The sequence below is a fragment of the Schistocerca gregaria genome, chromosome 2, assembly GCF_023897955.1.
Source record: "Schistocerca gregaria isolate iqSchGreg1 chromosome 2, iqSchGreg1.2, whole genome shotgun sequence".
In the NCBI taxonomy this organism is placed as follows: Eukaryota; Metazoa; Arthropoda; class Insecta; order Orthoptera; family Acrididae; genus Schistocerca; species Schistocerca gregaria.
In genome coordinates, this window is record NC_064921.1 from 191,647,898 (window position 1) to 191,662,333 (window position 14,436).

Below are 14,436 nucleotides of genomic sequence, written 5' to 3' on the forward strand. Positions count from 1 at the left end.
CGGAACTGCTTAAAGGCATCTGTAATCTCTCTCATACAGAGTAATAATTAATTGTCTTTCTCCCTCACACACAGATACGCACAATAGTAAACAGTGAATGGCAAACGCAAAAAGCTAAATGCTAAATTATAAATACTCAACAGTAAATGTTAAACAGTAAATGCTAAAACCTAACGTTATGAAAATATACAAGTCTAATTGTAGATCACTTCGAAAATTCGAGCATGATAAATTTATATCATATGTAACATTTTGCACTCTTTGCAAGTACAGTGTAACTTTAAATTAAATATTTTCACATTTAAATTCTTTATATTTCGTATTAAAACACACAGAAATCATTTGTTGGCACTACCTAAGAAAAGTGTAGGTCAGTAAACGACAGTAGTTCTATCTGACTACCATGCATGAAGTCAATCTAAGTACGTAAGAACTGATCACACATGAGACTACTGCAGACCTATCTCCAATGATACAATGCTATTTAAGAACTAGTAACTGACACCCATTCGGTGTTAGAATACTGTTTAAAACACCAAACACCTAACACATATTGCGTAATACACAATACATAATCTAATACCTAATGCCTAATGCCTAACGCTGTATATAAATCAAGAAGTTTTCTTATGATTGGTTCAGTTGTGACTGAACACTGCAGTTGTCAATAATTCTCTCCATTCGGTTGGACAGGAAAGTTCACGAAAAATGCAGGTGTCGAAATCTCGAGGAACTATCCGCAGGAAACTAGCCTTGCAGCAAAAAAGTCATGATGGAGCTGACTCTGGTCTCGAAAAAGCATTTAAACCCCTTTCTTAACTGCTGGGGCAGATGTTTTGAAAGAAGATAGGCCAAGGTGAAAAAAAAGAACAACGATATATCTATGAAAGCAGAAGGCAGAGATATTGTAGAATAAGAAGAAGAAGGTGAATATGATGTGGAAGATCGCGGTGGAGGTGAAGAAGAGACGGAGGGTCAATGGAAGCATCTTTTTTTTTTTTTAAATCAAAAGACAAAACGCATGGTACTGTATACGGCAATAGATTTTAACCATCAGCAAGAATGGCAGATATTGATGGTGACGATTTAATAACTAACAATGTAGCAAACCTGAGAATTGGAGGATTATATAGCATATTGTTAAAAATTAAAGCTTCTTGAAAACAGCTATGTAACACATCTTCAAAATTTTGGTAAAATTCTCAAAGCTACCGATGCTCATAAGTGATGCTATCTCCGCTACAGGCATGTAAATTCAAAGAGGTGTTACAAATGTATGCATATCTTTAAGGGTCCCTTAAATAAAAGTGATGGATCATTGTTGAGAGGTAGTGTCATACGGATCAGGACGGAGTGTCATACATATCAGGACGGAGATAACTCTGTTTCAGGTCCTAATCCAACAATGCCTAATGTTGCATACAAAGAATCACATCTGTTCTGTCAGGGGGAAGAGGATGCAATTTAACAAACATGCACTTTAACTTTCCATCAGAACCGCTTCTCTGAGACTGGAACAACTACTCCGAAAGGAGACAGACGAAGCTGAATATACTATAAACAATGTATTTATGAAAGCAGAAGGTGCAGAAGAAGAAGAAGAGGATGATTATGATGAGGAAGATGATGATGTTTATCGTGAGGAAGAAGAGGAGGGTGATGACATTCATGATTGGAAGATAGTCTCTAACAAATCGTCAGCAGATGTCTACTCAGGCAAACTGGTAGAGCGATTAGTTTTCTTGCTGGCTTCTAAATCGGTGGAAAACAATTCACACTATAACAAAATAATCTCTACTGAAAAGAAGCTCATCGAGCATCGATTATTGCTTGAAGTTGTGGGAAGTAAATTGAATATCACTATCAAAACTTTAACATACAGGATGTTCGGAAATTCACGTTACTTGTAGAAGAGAATGAGTACATAATATATTTATCAGGAACCCATGTGCGGAAACGTCATCCAACGACGGTACAGAATGTCTAAATTATATGTGTTGGCACCTGTAAATGTATCTATATACATAGTGATTCATTGTGATGGTACAGACGTCCAAGAGTGATGGAGATGGGTAAATGCATCAATTTGAGGTAAAGATCCTTCGTTCTGAAACGAACGTGTCGAAAGTCACAAGCGAAAACCATCCTGATACCTCTGACTATGGAATACATGTTCCGGCACTGTTGTTTCTGAGACTGCAGAGTAGGTAACTTTCAGAGACGACAGTATGCATCAAAACAAGAAAAAATGTCCAGCAAACATGGGCTCTGAAATGGATACCTCAGGAGCTATGCGCACTTGTTCATCTTCATTACAGTGAAACACGTATCCTCTATCGAACAAGTACTCAAAGCTCTTGAGGTATGCATTACAGAGCCCATGTTTAGTATCGCCTCTGGAAGTTACCTACTTCACAATCTTAGCAACAACAGTAACGGTACATGTATTCCACTGTCAGAGGTATGAGAACTGGCTTCGCTTATAACTTTCGACTCGTTCTTTTCCAGTACAGGGACCCTTACCTTAAAGTGATACATTTATCCTTCTCCATTATCATTGAAAGTTTGTAACATCATCATGGAATCACGTTGTATATACATACATTTACAGGTGCCTGCACCTATAACTTTGATGGTCTGTAGCGTCGTTGACTGACGTTCCAGGACATGGGTTCCTACTCACAACATAATGTGCTCATTCCCCTCTACAAGTCCTAGAACTTCGTAACGAAAATTTCCTAACACGTCGTATAATACAGCGAACGGTATCAAAAAAAAACAACTTTCATTTTGTATTACAAACAAATAACATCTAATGCGGAAGAGACAATGGCTCCATCAAGACTATGTACCACGTGGAATCATGAGTATCATGAAAGAAAGATAAGGTAGTAGCATATATTGGAAAATAATATTGCCCACTCTGTCATGTAAGATGGTGAGTGCAGTGGTCAGCTGAACAGTATTTAAGAGGCATAGTGTGAGCTATCATCTCAGTTGGTGTTTGGACTTCGAGTGAGTAACAGTGTCACCGCAGATAACCGTTACTTGCCTCATACTATCGATTACACAACATCAAGGTTAGCCCTACTTTGCATTACTTGGTCATTGAACGAAACTATGCATTCGGAGGGTAACAGCACTGATCATTTTCTTTATGTTACAGACGGTAAGGAAATACGTAAACAAGACAAAACGAGCTAAATAGACAGCAGAAGATCTGAGAAAGGTGAAACTTGTTATTTCTGCATGTTTCTCGATCAAAATGGCAGCTGAAACTTTTAAAATACCTCGCAGCACATGCGATACACATTAAAGAGTGGAAATGAGTCTGAACCGAAGGTAATCTCTACTTAATGGCACACGGTTGTCGAATAAAACCATGTGTTGGTCATCCCCTAAACTAATCTTATAAATTTTTTTATCTTTCAGATGAGTAGAAAATGGACTTCACAAGGCAAAACAAGCTGCTGAAAATTTTCGATAGCTTGCACTACACTGTAAATCAGATTAAAGAGTGGAAATGAATTGGCGCCGAGCTTGGGAAGGATAAGTGATCTTCGTCCTGCACATGAAGAAGCTATAAAGTGTTTGAAAATAAGATTGTCCACAATATGCAGTTCAGTGTCAGGTCAATTTTATTACAGCTGTTGAAATTTGGTTATATGTGCAGTATTTCATGTATTAATGAAATAATAGCTGTTGAAGAAGAACTTTCGCAAAACCTAAAAACGTACGATATCTGACGAAAATAAACCGAAAGACTGGAATGTTGCATATGGAGACATTCCATTTGTTGAGAAATGTCTCCAAAAAAAGTTCATTCGGAAACTTCAAGTAGGTTATTTTTCATCATACATCAGATTGTGGGCAAGGGCTTTTATTCAACAGAAGAACTGAAAACAATAGAGCCAGGAAGTGTGCAGAGTGCTTTAAAGATTCGGAACACTATGTTGTTTTGAAGTGTACAATAGCTATGAATGACAGAATCGTTTTTGTTCCAGTATAAGAACCTGGTCCATGAATACATGAAAGATATGTTATTCATATTGTACATAGTTTATCCGTTAAGCGGTATTCAGTGCTGTTTCGATATCACTAAGGCAGATACAGCAGTGAGAACTTGGCTGTGTCTCCAATATCTACTCAAATTGCAAGTTACTACTGTGATAATGTAAAAAGTGTGGAAGACGATGTAGAAAGTGCATTAAATTCCTATATTTTCGCTGTGTGTCATAGTCAACATTTACAACTACATTTTTTTTCATTTCACTCCCCCAGTAATATAGAATTATAAGGCAAATGTGGAGAAAGAGAGACAGAGAAGAGAATGAGGGGTGGAGGTAGGAGACGGAGAGAGGGTAAGTGAGAGAGAGATGGAGAGAGAAGAAGTGGTTGCTGTGTATGAGAGAAGAGAGAGAGAGAGAGAGTAAGGGACTACTCTGCATGAGTGTGATTATATGTGTGTTTAAGGAATACAGTATAATATTTGCATATGAAATACAGATAGATCACATGTTTGTAACAAATACTGTATTTGGCATACAAAATACAGAGACATGAGTGTCTTCGCATGCACATACAGAAATAATGCATATCTTTGACTTTAAACTGAGGGTCATGTAGTTTATTACTGCGCATCTGGCGCCATTTTTAATACTACGTTCTGATTAGTTCGAGAGAGGGGGTGGAAGGAAAATAAAGCAGAGCTGTGATAGTTAGATTTTTTTGACTGGTTGGAGATAGGGAGGATGGTAGGAGAAAAGGGGCATTGCTTTGATTGGTCGTTTCATTTTTAGTGCTGCACAAGGATTGGCTGGAGATAAGGCAAGGGGATGGTAGGGAGAACTGGGAGAGAAGGGATATAATTAAGTCATGAGGTCAAGATCTAGATCATTGACACTGATGCTATGGGCAAGCTGGCGCTCTTAGCACTTTTCAAGGTCATTTAATCGCAAAATGGTCTGGATGGTTGGTACACTACTACTGTGTTTGCGCCAGCGGCAGGAATACTAATGCTAGTGTCAAAAACTTTGTGACACCACACATTAACTGACGAAGTCTATCTCAGTAATATCATACAAGGTAGACACCGCTGTAATACTACTGTAACTTTCTTAATATTATGTCAAGGAAAAGTAATGTTCACTATGCATAAAGTCGGATAATAATACGTAGTATAAGAGGGATCAATAAGAAAGGAAGATCAAAAAGGGAGTGCTCGAATTTATTTTGAATATAATGGATTTTCTATACCACGTGTTTATCAGATTCTTCAGTGGCAACTTACTTAGCGCTCCCGAAGTCGATCACTGGTGAGAGTAGTTTCTGGAAAAACTATCGTTTTGAGCCGGCCATAAAAAGCCAACAGATTAGACTGAGGAACAGAACTTGCTATGTAGTCTACCGATTTATTTAGAAATTCTTCATTCGCAGCATTCGAAGCTGCTGGACTAATATGAGTGAGTGCTGTATCAGACGACGAATGTATTATAGCTTTCAACCGATGTTTTATCATTTTGGACATATTGCGATGTTGGACAAATTGCCATGTGGTCACTTATGGTTCATTCCTTCAGAGATGATCCGTAATAGCTAAAGCGTACCTGGCGCGGCTACTTCGCTTTTCTTCCACGACCGATTGCGTAACAAGACATCGTTCACGTTACTATGGTAACGCCTCAGTATTAATGCAGTTCTAGATGAATATGGTTTTCACGGATTCTGCAGGTAAGTTTTTGGACATTTATTAGGAAAAGTCTTCTTGCAGCATATCAATTTTGGAAAAGGAGATATGTCGGAAGATGAGCGACACGGGTTAATATACCGGTTACGTATTTCTGAACCGCTGTTTAACTTCCTTGTGTCACCCGCAACACAAATTCTATTGTATTGGCATGCATTAACTGAAATGTTTATGCTTCTCTTATAAAGAGACGACAAAGCTACATTACACATATAATAAAATAACGTAACTGGAAAGTTTCGCTAGACTGAAATATACTGTTTACTCGATTCAGATTCAGGTAATTTTTTGCCATATTGTTTTGATGAATCTAGTGAAAAGTGTACTAATATAGGAACACATACTGGATTTCTTTCCTGATTTAAAGAATAAACGTTTGAAGAGTTCGGAACGCACACTATTGTTTTCTGAAAGTAAACGATCGAGTAGCATCTCCACGGCCGAGAATAGGAAATTACGTCAGCAGTGCAGGGATCGCAGTTTAGGATAATCGCTAAGAGGTTACTAATCACTTATCATAACACAAAAATCTCTAAAACAGAAGGATGTAGCAACTTGAGATTACATGTATCATGGTCACCTTTAAGTGTATAAAAATAGATCGGTTCAGATTTTGCGCTCATTGTTTTCGAAATTTTTCTGATAGCTAGATATATTAAATTTGCTTCTCATTGCAGGTACTGACAATAGTAAGTATAAAATTTTCCTTTCCTCGTGTGAATTTAAAAATTAAAAGTAAGAATCGATTATGGTCCTCCCTTTCTCCAGTTTTTCACTCTATATACGATCTTGGCCCTACTAGAAGGCGTGGACACACTATTTATCCAAAACGATATCCTCTTGTAGTCGAGGCAGATGGTTGCAACCATTTCTGTTACCGAAATACCGAAACTACTACAGTCTCAAGTGGAGCACTTCTGAAGGCTAGACTGAGTATGCTGCAGACTCACCTTGACGCTCTCTTTGAGTATATACGCAATGTGGTCTTCGTTCATCTTCCTGTTCTGCTTGTGCAGTCCCTGTACCAAGTCCGTAACTGGACCGCCATCGCACAGCTAAAACAAGAAGAACACAGTTGTTACAGTATACATAAACCGAGTTTCTTTCTTAGCAGTTGCAGTCAGACGTATAAATGTGTAAAATATACTGAAAATACTATATCCAATAAAATTAACAAACTATCTCCATACTGATGTTTGGTATGTAAAGAAATGACAGCAGCAGAATGTAAGCTCTCCATGAAAATTTCCCTCACGTTCACATGCAAATAGATCCATAAGCTAACACAACAGGACACACACGTATAGTATGCTACAACTTTACAGCCAGAATTGAGCCATTGAGCTTTATAGAAATGGATTACAACTAAACATAGACATCGTGATTAAATGCTTTCAGAAAGAACTCAATATCGATATTGTAATCAGGTTATGTTAATTTGGTTAATAAACGAATTGTGACATTTGTTGGAAAGGATTCAGATGTAAGCGTTTTTTGAATTCGCGTTCCTGATCGAAAATTGCAAACAGTGGAAGCAGAAGAAAGGGGACTCAGTAGTAATCATTCAGACGATCCTGTTGTTTTCTATCGGCGGAGTAATCCAGGTACAGAGCCGTTGCCTATGAGTTAATGAAACACAATGAGACAAATAGTTAACTACTATGGGCGAGTGCCGACGCAAGAGTCCGATGACAACAACTACTCGCAAATTATGGAGAGACAGTTCTCCAGATGCCCAATCATTCATGTCACTCAGTTTTTCTTCACCACTATCCGTATAGGATCTTTACGAACCGACCCAGATCAGGCAAAACAGTTTCAGTGTGACTGGAAGCTTCGAGAAACGACTTTAATCTTCCTGCGCTGAAACGTGAAAGAAGATCTCTTTTTGCTATACTTCCATGGCAAGAAACCCGGTACGTGGAACGTCTACACCAGTCCTCCGGGAGAAAATGAGATTACCGATCCAGCGACCTTCCGACAGGTGTTTTAACTTAGTTTTCAACAGCTAATCCAACTAAAACTATCTACACTGATTGCTCCAGTATCGGGCGAACGATAAGATTTTGTTTTTGTTTTCAGCAGAGGCTCTTCCGTTTGGTTTGATATGGCCTGTTACGAATTTCCCTATTCTGCGAACCTCGTTACCTCAGAGTAGCATATACTCCTTACGTCCTCAATTATTTGTTCAATGTATTACAGACTCTGTCTTCTTCTAGAGTTTTTACCCTCTACAGCTGCCTCTTGTATCACCCGTCGTAACAAATTTTTTATCATCCTATCCCTCCTTCCTGTCAATGTTTTCCATGTGTTCCTTCCTCTCTAATTTTACTGAGAACTTCCTCATTCTTTCTCCGATCAGTGCCGATCGGAGTGGCCGAGCGGTTCTAGACGCTTCAGTCTGGAACTACTCGACCGCTACGGTCGCAGATTCGAATCCCGCCTCGGGCATGGATGTATGTGATGTCCGTAGGTTACGTAGTAGATTTAAGTAGTTCTAAGTTCTAGAGGACTGCTGACCTCAGAGGTTAAGTCCCATAGTACTCAGAGCCATTTGAACCATTTTGTCCGATCAGTCAACCTAATTTTCAACTTCCTTCTATAGCACCACACCTCTAAACGCATCGATTCTCTTCGTTTCCGGTTTTTCCGCAGTCCACGATTCACTACCACACAATTCTGTGCTGTAAAATATTTTTTCAGAAATTTCTTCCTGCGATTTGGGTCGATGTTTGATACTAGCAGGGTTCCATAGGCCGGGAGTACCGTCTTTGCATGCGCTAATCTGCTTTTGAAGTCCCCCTTGCTTTGTCCGTCACGTGTTATTTTGCTTCCTGCGTAACGTAATTCCTTAACTTCGTTTACTTCGAAGTAGTCAGGTTTGATGCTAAGTGCAAAGTCAATCTCATTTATGCTTCTTCCCATTACTTTCGTCTTTCTTCGGTTTACTTTCAGTCCATATTCAATACTCATTAGACTCTTCTTTCCATTCAGCAAGTCCGGTATGCTTCTTGACCTTCACTGAGGATAATAATTTCATCAAGGACTGTTATCATTGATATCCTTTCACATTAAAATTTGATCCACTCTTAAATCATCCTTTTATTTCCGTCATTGAATAGTCGGGATGAAAGAAGACACCCTTGTCTTACACCTTTCTTAATCCGAGCACTTCTTTCTTAGTCCTCCTTTCTAACTGTTCCTTCATGGTTCTTATACATATTCTTTCCCTGTAGCTTACATCTATTTCTCGGAAAATTTTGGACATCTTGGACCATTTTAAATCGGAAGTATCTTTTTTTCAGATTGAAAAATCCTTTGGACAAGTCTTGATTTTTCTTAAGTATTGCTACCACTGTCAGTTACATCAGAGCTGCCTCTCTGGAGCCTTTACCTCTCAAAAGCCAAACTGATCACCATCAAACATATCCTCCATGATCTTTTCCGTTCTTCTGTATTTTACTCTCGAAAGTAATGTGGATGTGTTTTCCGTTTAAGCTGATTCTGCAACAGTTCTCGCACTTTTCTGCCTTTGCTATCTTCGGTATCGTGTGTATGTGATGTTTCTTGAAGCCTGATGGTGTGTTTCCAGATTCATAGGTCCTACACATGAACTTGAATTATCGCTTGTTTGTCACTGGAAATAAACTGAAGCTCGAAAGGAAGAGCAAGCGTCAAAGAAAACTCTGCTCGACTTTCGAAGCTTCAAAGATCCCAAAAGCTACATTTAGTTCTGAAAGAATTTAAAGAATAATAGTGAGTCATAACAGCACCCAACAAAGTAAGACCGATGAACGGAACCTTTGCTGCATGGAGAACCTCTCTGAAGAACTCTGTAATACTACATAAACGCTTTATGAAACAACCTGAGCAACACTCTTACATTACCTGCAGATGATTTCGTCATTTAGCGTCTAGTAAAGTCATGAGAATCTCAAAACCAATTTCAAGATGACTTATACACGATATCTGTATGATGCGGAAAGTGACGATTAACTCTGAATAAGGGAAAGTATGAGGACGTCCACATGAGTACTAAAAGAAATCCGTTGCATTCCGGACAATAAACACTCAAATCTAGAGACTGTCATTTCAACCAAATACTTAGGAATTACAATTACGAACAAATTAAATTGGAACGATAAAATAGATAATGCTGTGGGGAAGGCAAACCAAAGACTGTGTTTTATTGGCAGAACACTCTGAAGATGGAACAGGTCTATTAAATAATCTGGAGCATGTTGAACCCACAGTTGAAATTAATGTTAACGAAAACCACCTCAACTGCATTTTTTACACATTTATTGTGATACGACCGGTTTCATTACTTTGAACATCTTCAGGTTGCTGAGTTTTGCTGAAGTCAAGACAACCAGACCATCCATGTCTTGATTTCAGCACAACTCGCCAGCTCGAAGACGTTCAAATAAACAAAACCGGTCGTGTTACAATAAATGTTTAAAAGATACAGCTGAGATGTTTTTCATTAATCGCTACCCGAATCTACTAAAGAGACAGCCTACACTACGCTTGTCCGTCCTCTATTAGAGTATTATTGTGCCGTGTGGGGTCCTTACCAGGTAGGATTGACGGAGGGTACAGAAGGAGTTCAAAGAAGAGCAGCTCGTTTTGTATTATCGCGAAACAGGGGAGAGAGTGTCACGGATATGACAAGTGAGTTGCAGTGGCAGTCATTAAAGCAAAGACGGTATTCGTTACGGCGAGATCTTTTCACGTAATTTCAGTCACCAACTTTGTCCTTTGAATGCGAAAATACGAGGGTAATCCCAAAAGTAAAGTCTCCTATCTTTTTATAAGTACATAGACCTGTGTATTTCTACAATGGTTTACATCAGTTTACAGCTTGAACATTTAGCTATTTTTCGACATAATCACCATTTCTGTCGATGCATTTTTGTAGACGCTGTGGCAGTTTTTGTATGCCCATGTCATACCAGCTCGCCGCCATGTTGTTCAGAATGTTATGAACCTCTTCCTTCACTTCGTCGTCGGAGCTGAATCGCTTTCAGGCCAATGTTATTTTAACCTAGGGAACAAGACGCGAAGTCAAGACTATAGGGTGGGTGGGTGGTTATGTTCCACTGAAACTGTTGCTGGAGAGCAATGGTTTGTCGAGCCGTGTGTGGGCGAGCGTTGTCATGGAGAATGTGTAGGAGAATGTGTACGATCTTGCTCAACGTCCCTCTTCTCCGGTTCTGAATTGCCCGTTTGAGTTTTCTCAGAGTCTCACAGTACCTGTCAGCGTTTATTGTGGTCCCAGCGATTCAGCTCCGACGACGAGGTGAAAGAACAGCTTCATAACTTTCTGAACAGCATGGCGACGAGCTGGTATGAGATGGGCATACAAAAACTGCCATAGCGTCTACAAAAATTCATCGACAGAAATGGTGATTATGTCGAAAAATAGCTAAATGTTCAAGCTATGAACTGATGCAAACCATTGTGGAAATACACAGGTCTATGTACTTATAAAAAGATAGGAGACTTTACTTTTGGGATTACCCTCGTATTTTCGCATTCAAAGGACAAAGTTGGTGACTGAAATTACGTGAAAAGATCTCGCCGTAACGAATACCGTCTTTGCTTTAATGACTGCCACTGCAACTCACTTGTCATATCCGTGACACTCTCTCCCCTGTTTCGCGATAATACAAAACGAGCTGCTCTTCTTTGAACTCCTTCTGTACCCTCCGTCAATCCTACCTGGTAAGGACCCCACACGGCACAATAATACTCTAATAGAGGACGGACAAGCGTAGTGTAGGCTGTCTCTTTAGTAGATTCGGGTAGCGATTAATGAAAAACATCTCAGCTGTATCTTTTAAACATTTATTGTAACACGACCGGTTTTGTTTATTTGAACGTCTTCGAGCTGGCGAGTTGTGCTGAAATCAAGACATGGATGGTCTGGTTGTCTTGACTTCAGCAAAACTCGGCAACCTGAAGATGTTCAAAGTAATGAAACCGGTCGTATCACAATAAATGTGTAAAAAATGCAGTTGAGGTGGTTTTCGTTAACATTAATTTCAACTGTGGGTTCAACATGCTCCAGATTATTTAATAGACCTGTTCCATCTTCAGAGTGTTCTGCCAATAAAACACAGTCTTTGGTTTGCCTTCCCCACAGCATTATCTATTTTATCGTTCGAATTTAATTTGTTCGTAATTGTAATTCCTAAGTATTTGGTTGAAATGACAGTCTCTAGATTTGAGTGTTTATTGTCCGGAATGCAACTTATAAGAGAATAGGAGACCTTACTTTTGGGATTAGCATCGTATTTTACTGTCTCCACCCTACTTAGGGATAAACGATCACAGTAACAAAATAAGACAAATAAGAGCTCGTACAGAAAGATGTAAGTGTTCATTTTTCCTACGTGCTATTAGAGAGTGGAACGGTAGAGTAATAGTCTGAAGGTTGTTCGAAAAACACTCTGCCTGGCACTTAAGTGTGAATTGTAGAATAATCTGGTAGGTGTAATATGCAATAAACAATACATACAACATACAACACAGAGTAATGCAAACACCCTGAGGCGAAATATTGTACTGTGGCGTGATTTCCGACGCTGCGGGAACAGCTCAGAATTGTGTCGTTGGGCCGTTCATCCATAGCAGTCAGTGAACCTCCATAGAATAAGAAGATATCGACCGACTCCCCATCAGTAAACCTACCCGTACAACTGTGTATCACTGTCAACGTCCTAGTAGTACAGCAGAGTGATGACGCCACCGATAAGGAGGATGGAGCTTGTCACGTCTCGGGTAGGGCACTGACCTGCCCACATGACGTCACAAATGTAAACAAATGCGCTGAACATGGGTCTCTACTGTCACGAAAATTGAAAATTGGTGCTAGAGTCCTCCAGCACTCCTATTTTCACATGATATGCGAGAGAAGCTGCGGTAGGAGTTATCGGTTTTCTACATCTACATCTACATCTACAGAGATACTCCGCAAGCCACCGTAAGGTGCGTGGCGGAGGGTGCCGTGTACCAGTACTTGTCATTTCCTTTTCTGTTCCACTCGCAAGTAGAACCAGGGAAAAACGACTGTCTATATGCCTCCTTATGAGCCTTAATTTTTCGCATCTTATTTTATCTTACTCGCAATGTATGTTGACGGCAGTAGTGTCATTTGGCAGTCAGCTTCAAATGCCGGTTCTCTAAATTTTTGTCATAGTGTTATCGGAAAGAACGTCGATTCGCCTCCAGGGATTCCCATTTGAGTTCCCGAAGCATCTCCCTAACACTTACCTGTTGTTTGAACCCAGCGGTAACAAATTTAGCGTTCCGTCTCTGAACTACTTCGATGTCTGAATTACTTCGTCAGTTCGACCTGGTGCGGATCCCAAACACTCGAGCAGTACTCGAGAACAGGTTGCATCAACATCCTGTATGCGGTCTCTTTTACAGGTGAACCACTGTTTCCTAAAATTCTTCCAACAAACCGAAGTCGACCATTTACCTTCCCTACCACGGTTCTCACAGCCCTTTATATTCCATATCGCTTTGTAACGTTACGCCAAGCTGTTTAAACAATTTGACTGTGTCAAGCCAGACACTAGTAATACTGTACCCAATATTACAGGTTTTTTTCTTCCTATTCATCCTCATTAACCTACAGTTTTCGAAATTTAAAGCTATTCATCACACCACCTGGAAATTTTGTCTAAGTCATCTTGTATCTTTCTATAATCACTCCACTCAACATCGACACTTTACTGTACACCACTGCATCATCAGCAAACAACCGCATATTGCTGGCCACCCTGTCCAGGATATCATTTACGTGCACAGAGAACAACAGTGGTCCTATCACACTTCCCTGGTGCACTGCTGACGATACCCTTGTCTCTCGTGAGCACTCGCCGTCGAGGACAGCACACTGGGTTCCATTACTTAAGAAGTCTTCAAGTCACTCACATATCTGCGAACTTATTCCTTACTCTCCTATCTTCGTTATCAGTATAATGGGTCATCGTGTCAAATTTCCGGACATTTAGAAATGTAGAATCTGCCTGTTGCCCTTCATCCGTTGCTCGCAGTATATCATTTGAGAAAAGGGCAAGCTGAGTTTGGCACGAGGAATGCTTTCTAACACCTTGTTGATTCGTGGACGTAAGCTTCTCAGTCTCAAGGAAGTTCATTATATTTGACCTAAAAAAACGTTCCGTCATTTGGCAGCAAACTGAAGTTAGGGATATTGGTCTGTAATTTTGAGGGGTCCGTACCTTTACCCTTCTTGTATACTGGAGTCACGTGTGCTTTTTTTCCTATCACTTGGGACTTTGTGCTGGGCGACAGATTCATGATAAACGCAAGCTAGGTAAGGGATCAATGCCGTAGAGTACTCCTCGTAAAACCGAATTGGGATGCCATCCCGACCGGGTGATTTATTTGCTTTCAAATCTTATCACAGGTGGAAAGATCAGTGACAGTCTGAGTCACGTTTTCAGGCGCCCTTAGTAGTATAATCGTTAAGGTGATTGTAAGTCATTAGCAGGAAATCTGGGTTCGAGTCCCGATGTGGTGCAAATTTACAGTTATCGCTACACATCCATCACATCTGAACGGTTTGCACTGACATCACATTATGTTACTGCACATCATTAATTTCATCCCAAACGATCCTTCATATCATTTCAGTGCATCTGACTGATTTCCAA

General features: G+C 39.8%; 1 protein-coding gene across 2 annotated transcripts in view; it reads right to left on the reverse strand.

Moving 5' to 3' along the window:
* LOC126336659 (neither inactivation nor afterpotential protein C) overlaps positions 1-14,436 on the reverse strand; it is a 340,870-nt gene that overhangs the window by 283,090 nt on the left and 43,344 nt on the right. For both annotated transcript variants that reach the window (XM_050000600.1, XM_050000597.1), the window contains exon 4: positions 6,697-6,801. In XM_050000600.1, the coding sequence (XP_049856557.1) occupies positions 6,697-6,801 (105 nt within the window). The remainder of the gene's footprint in view (positions 1-6,696; positions 6,802-14,436) is intronic.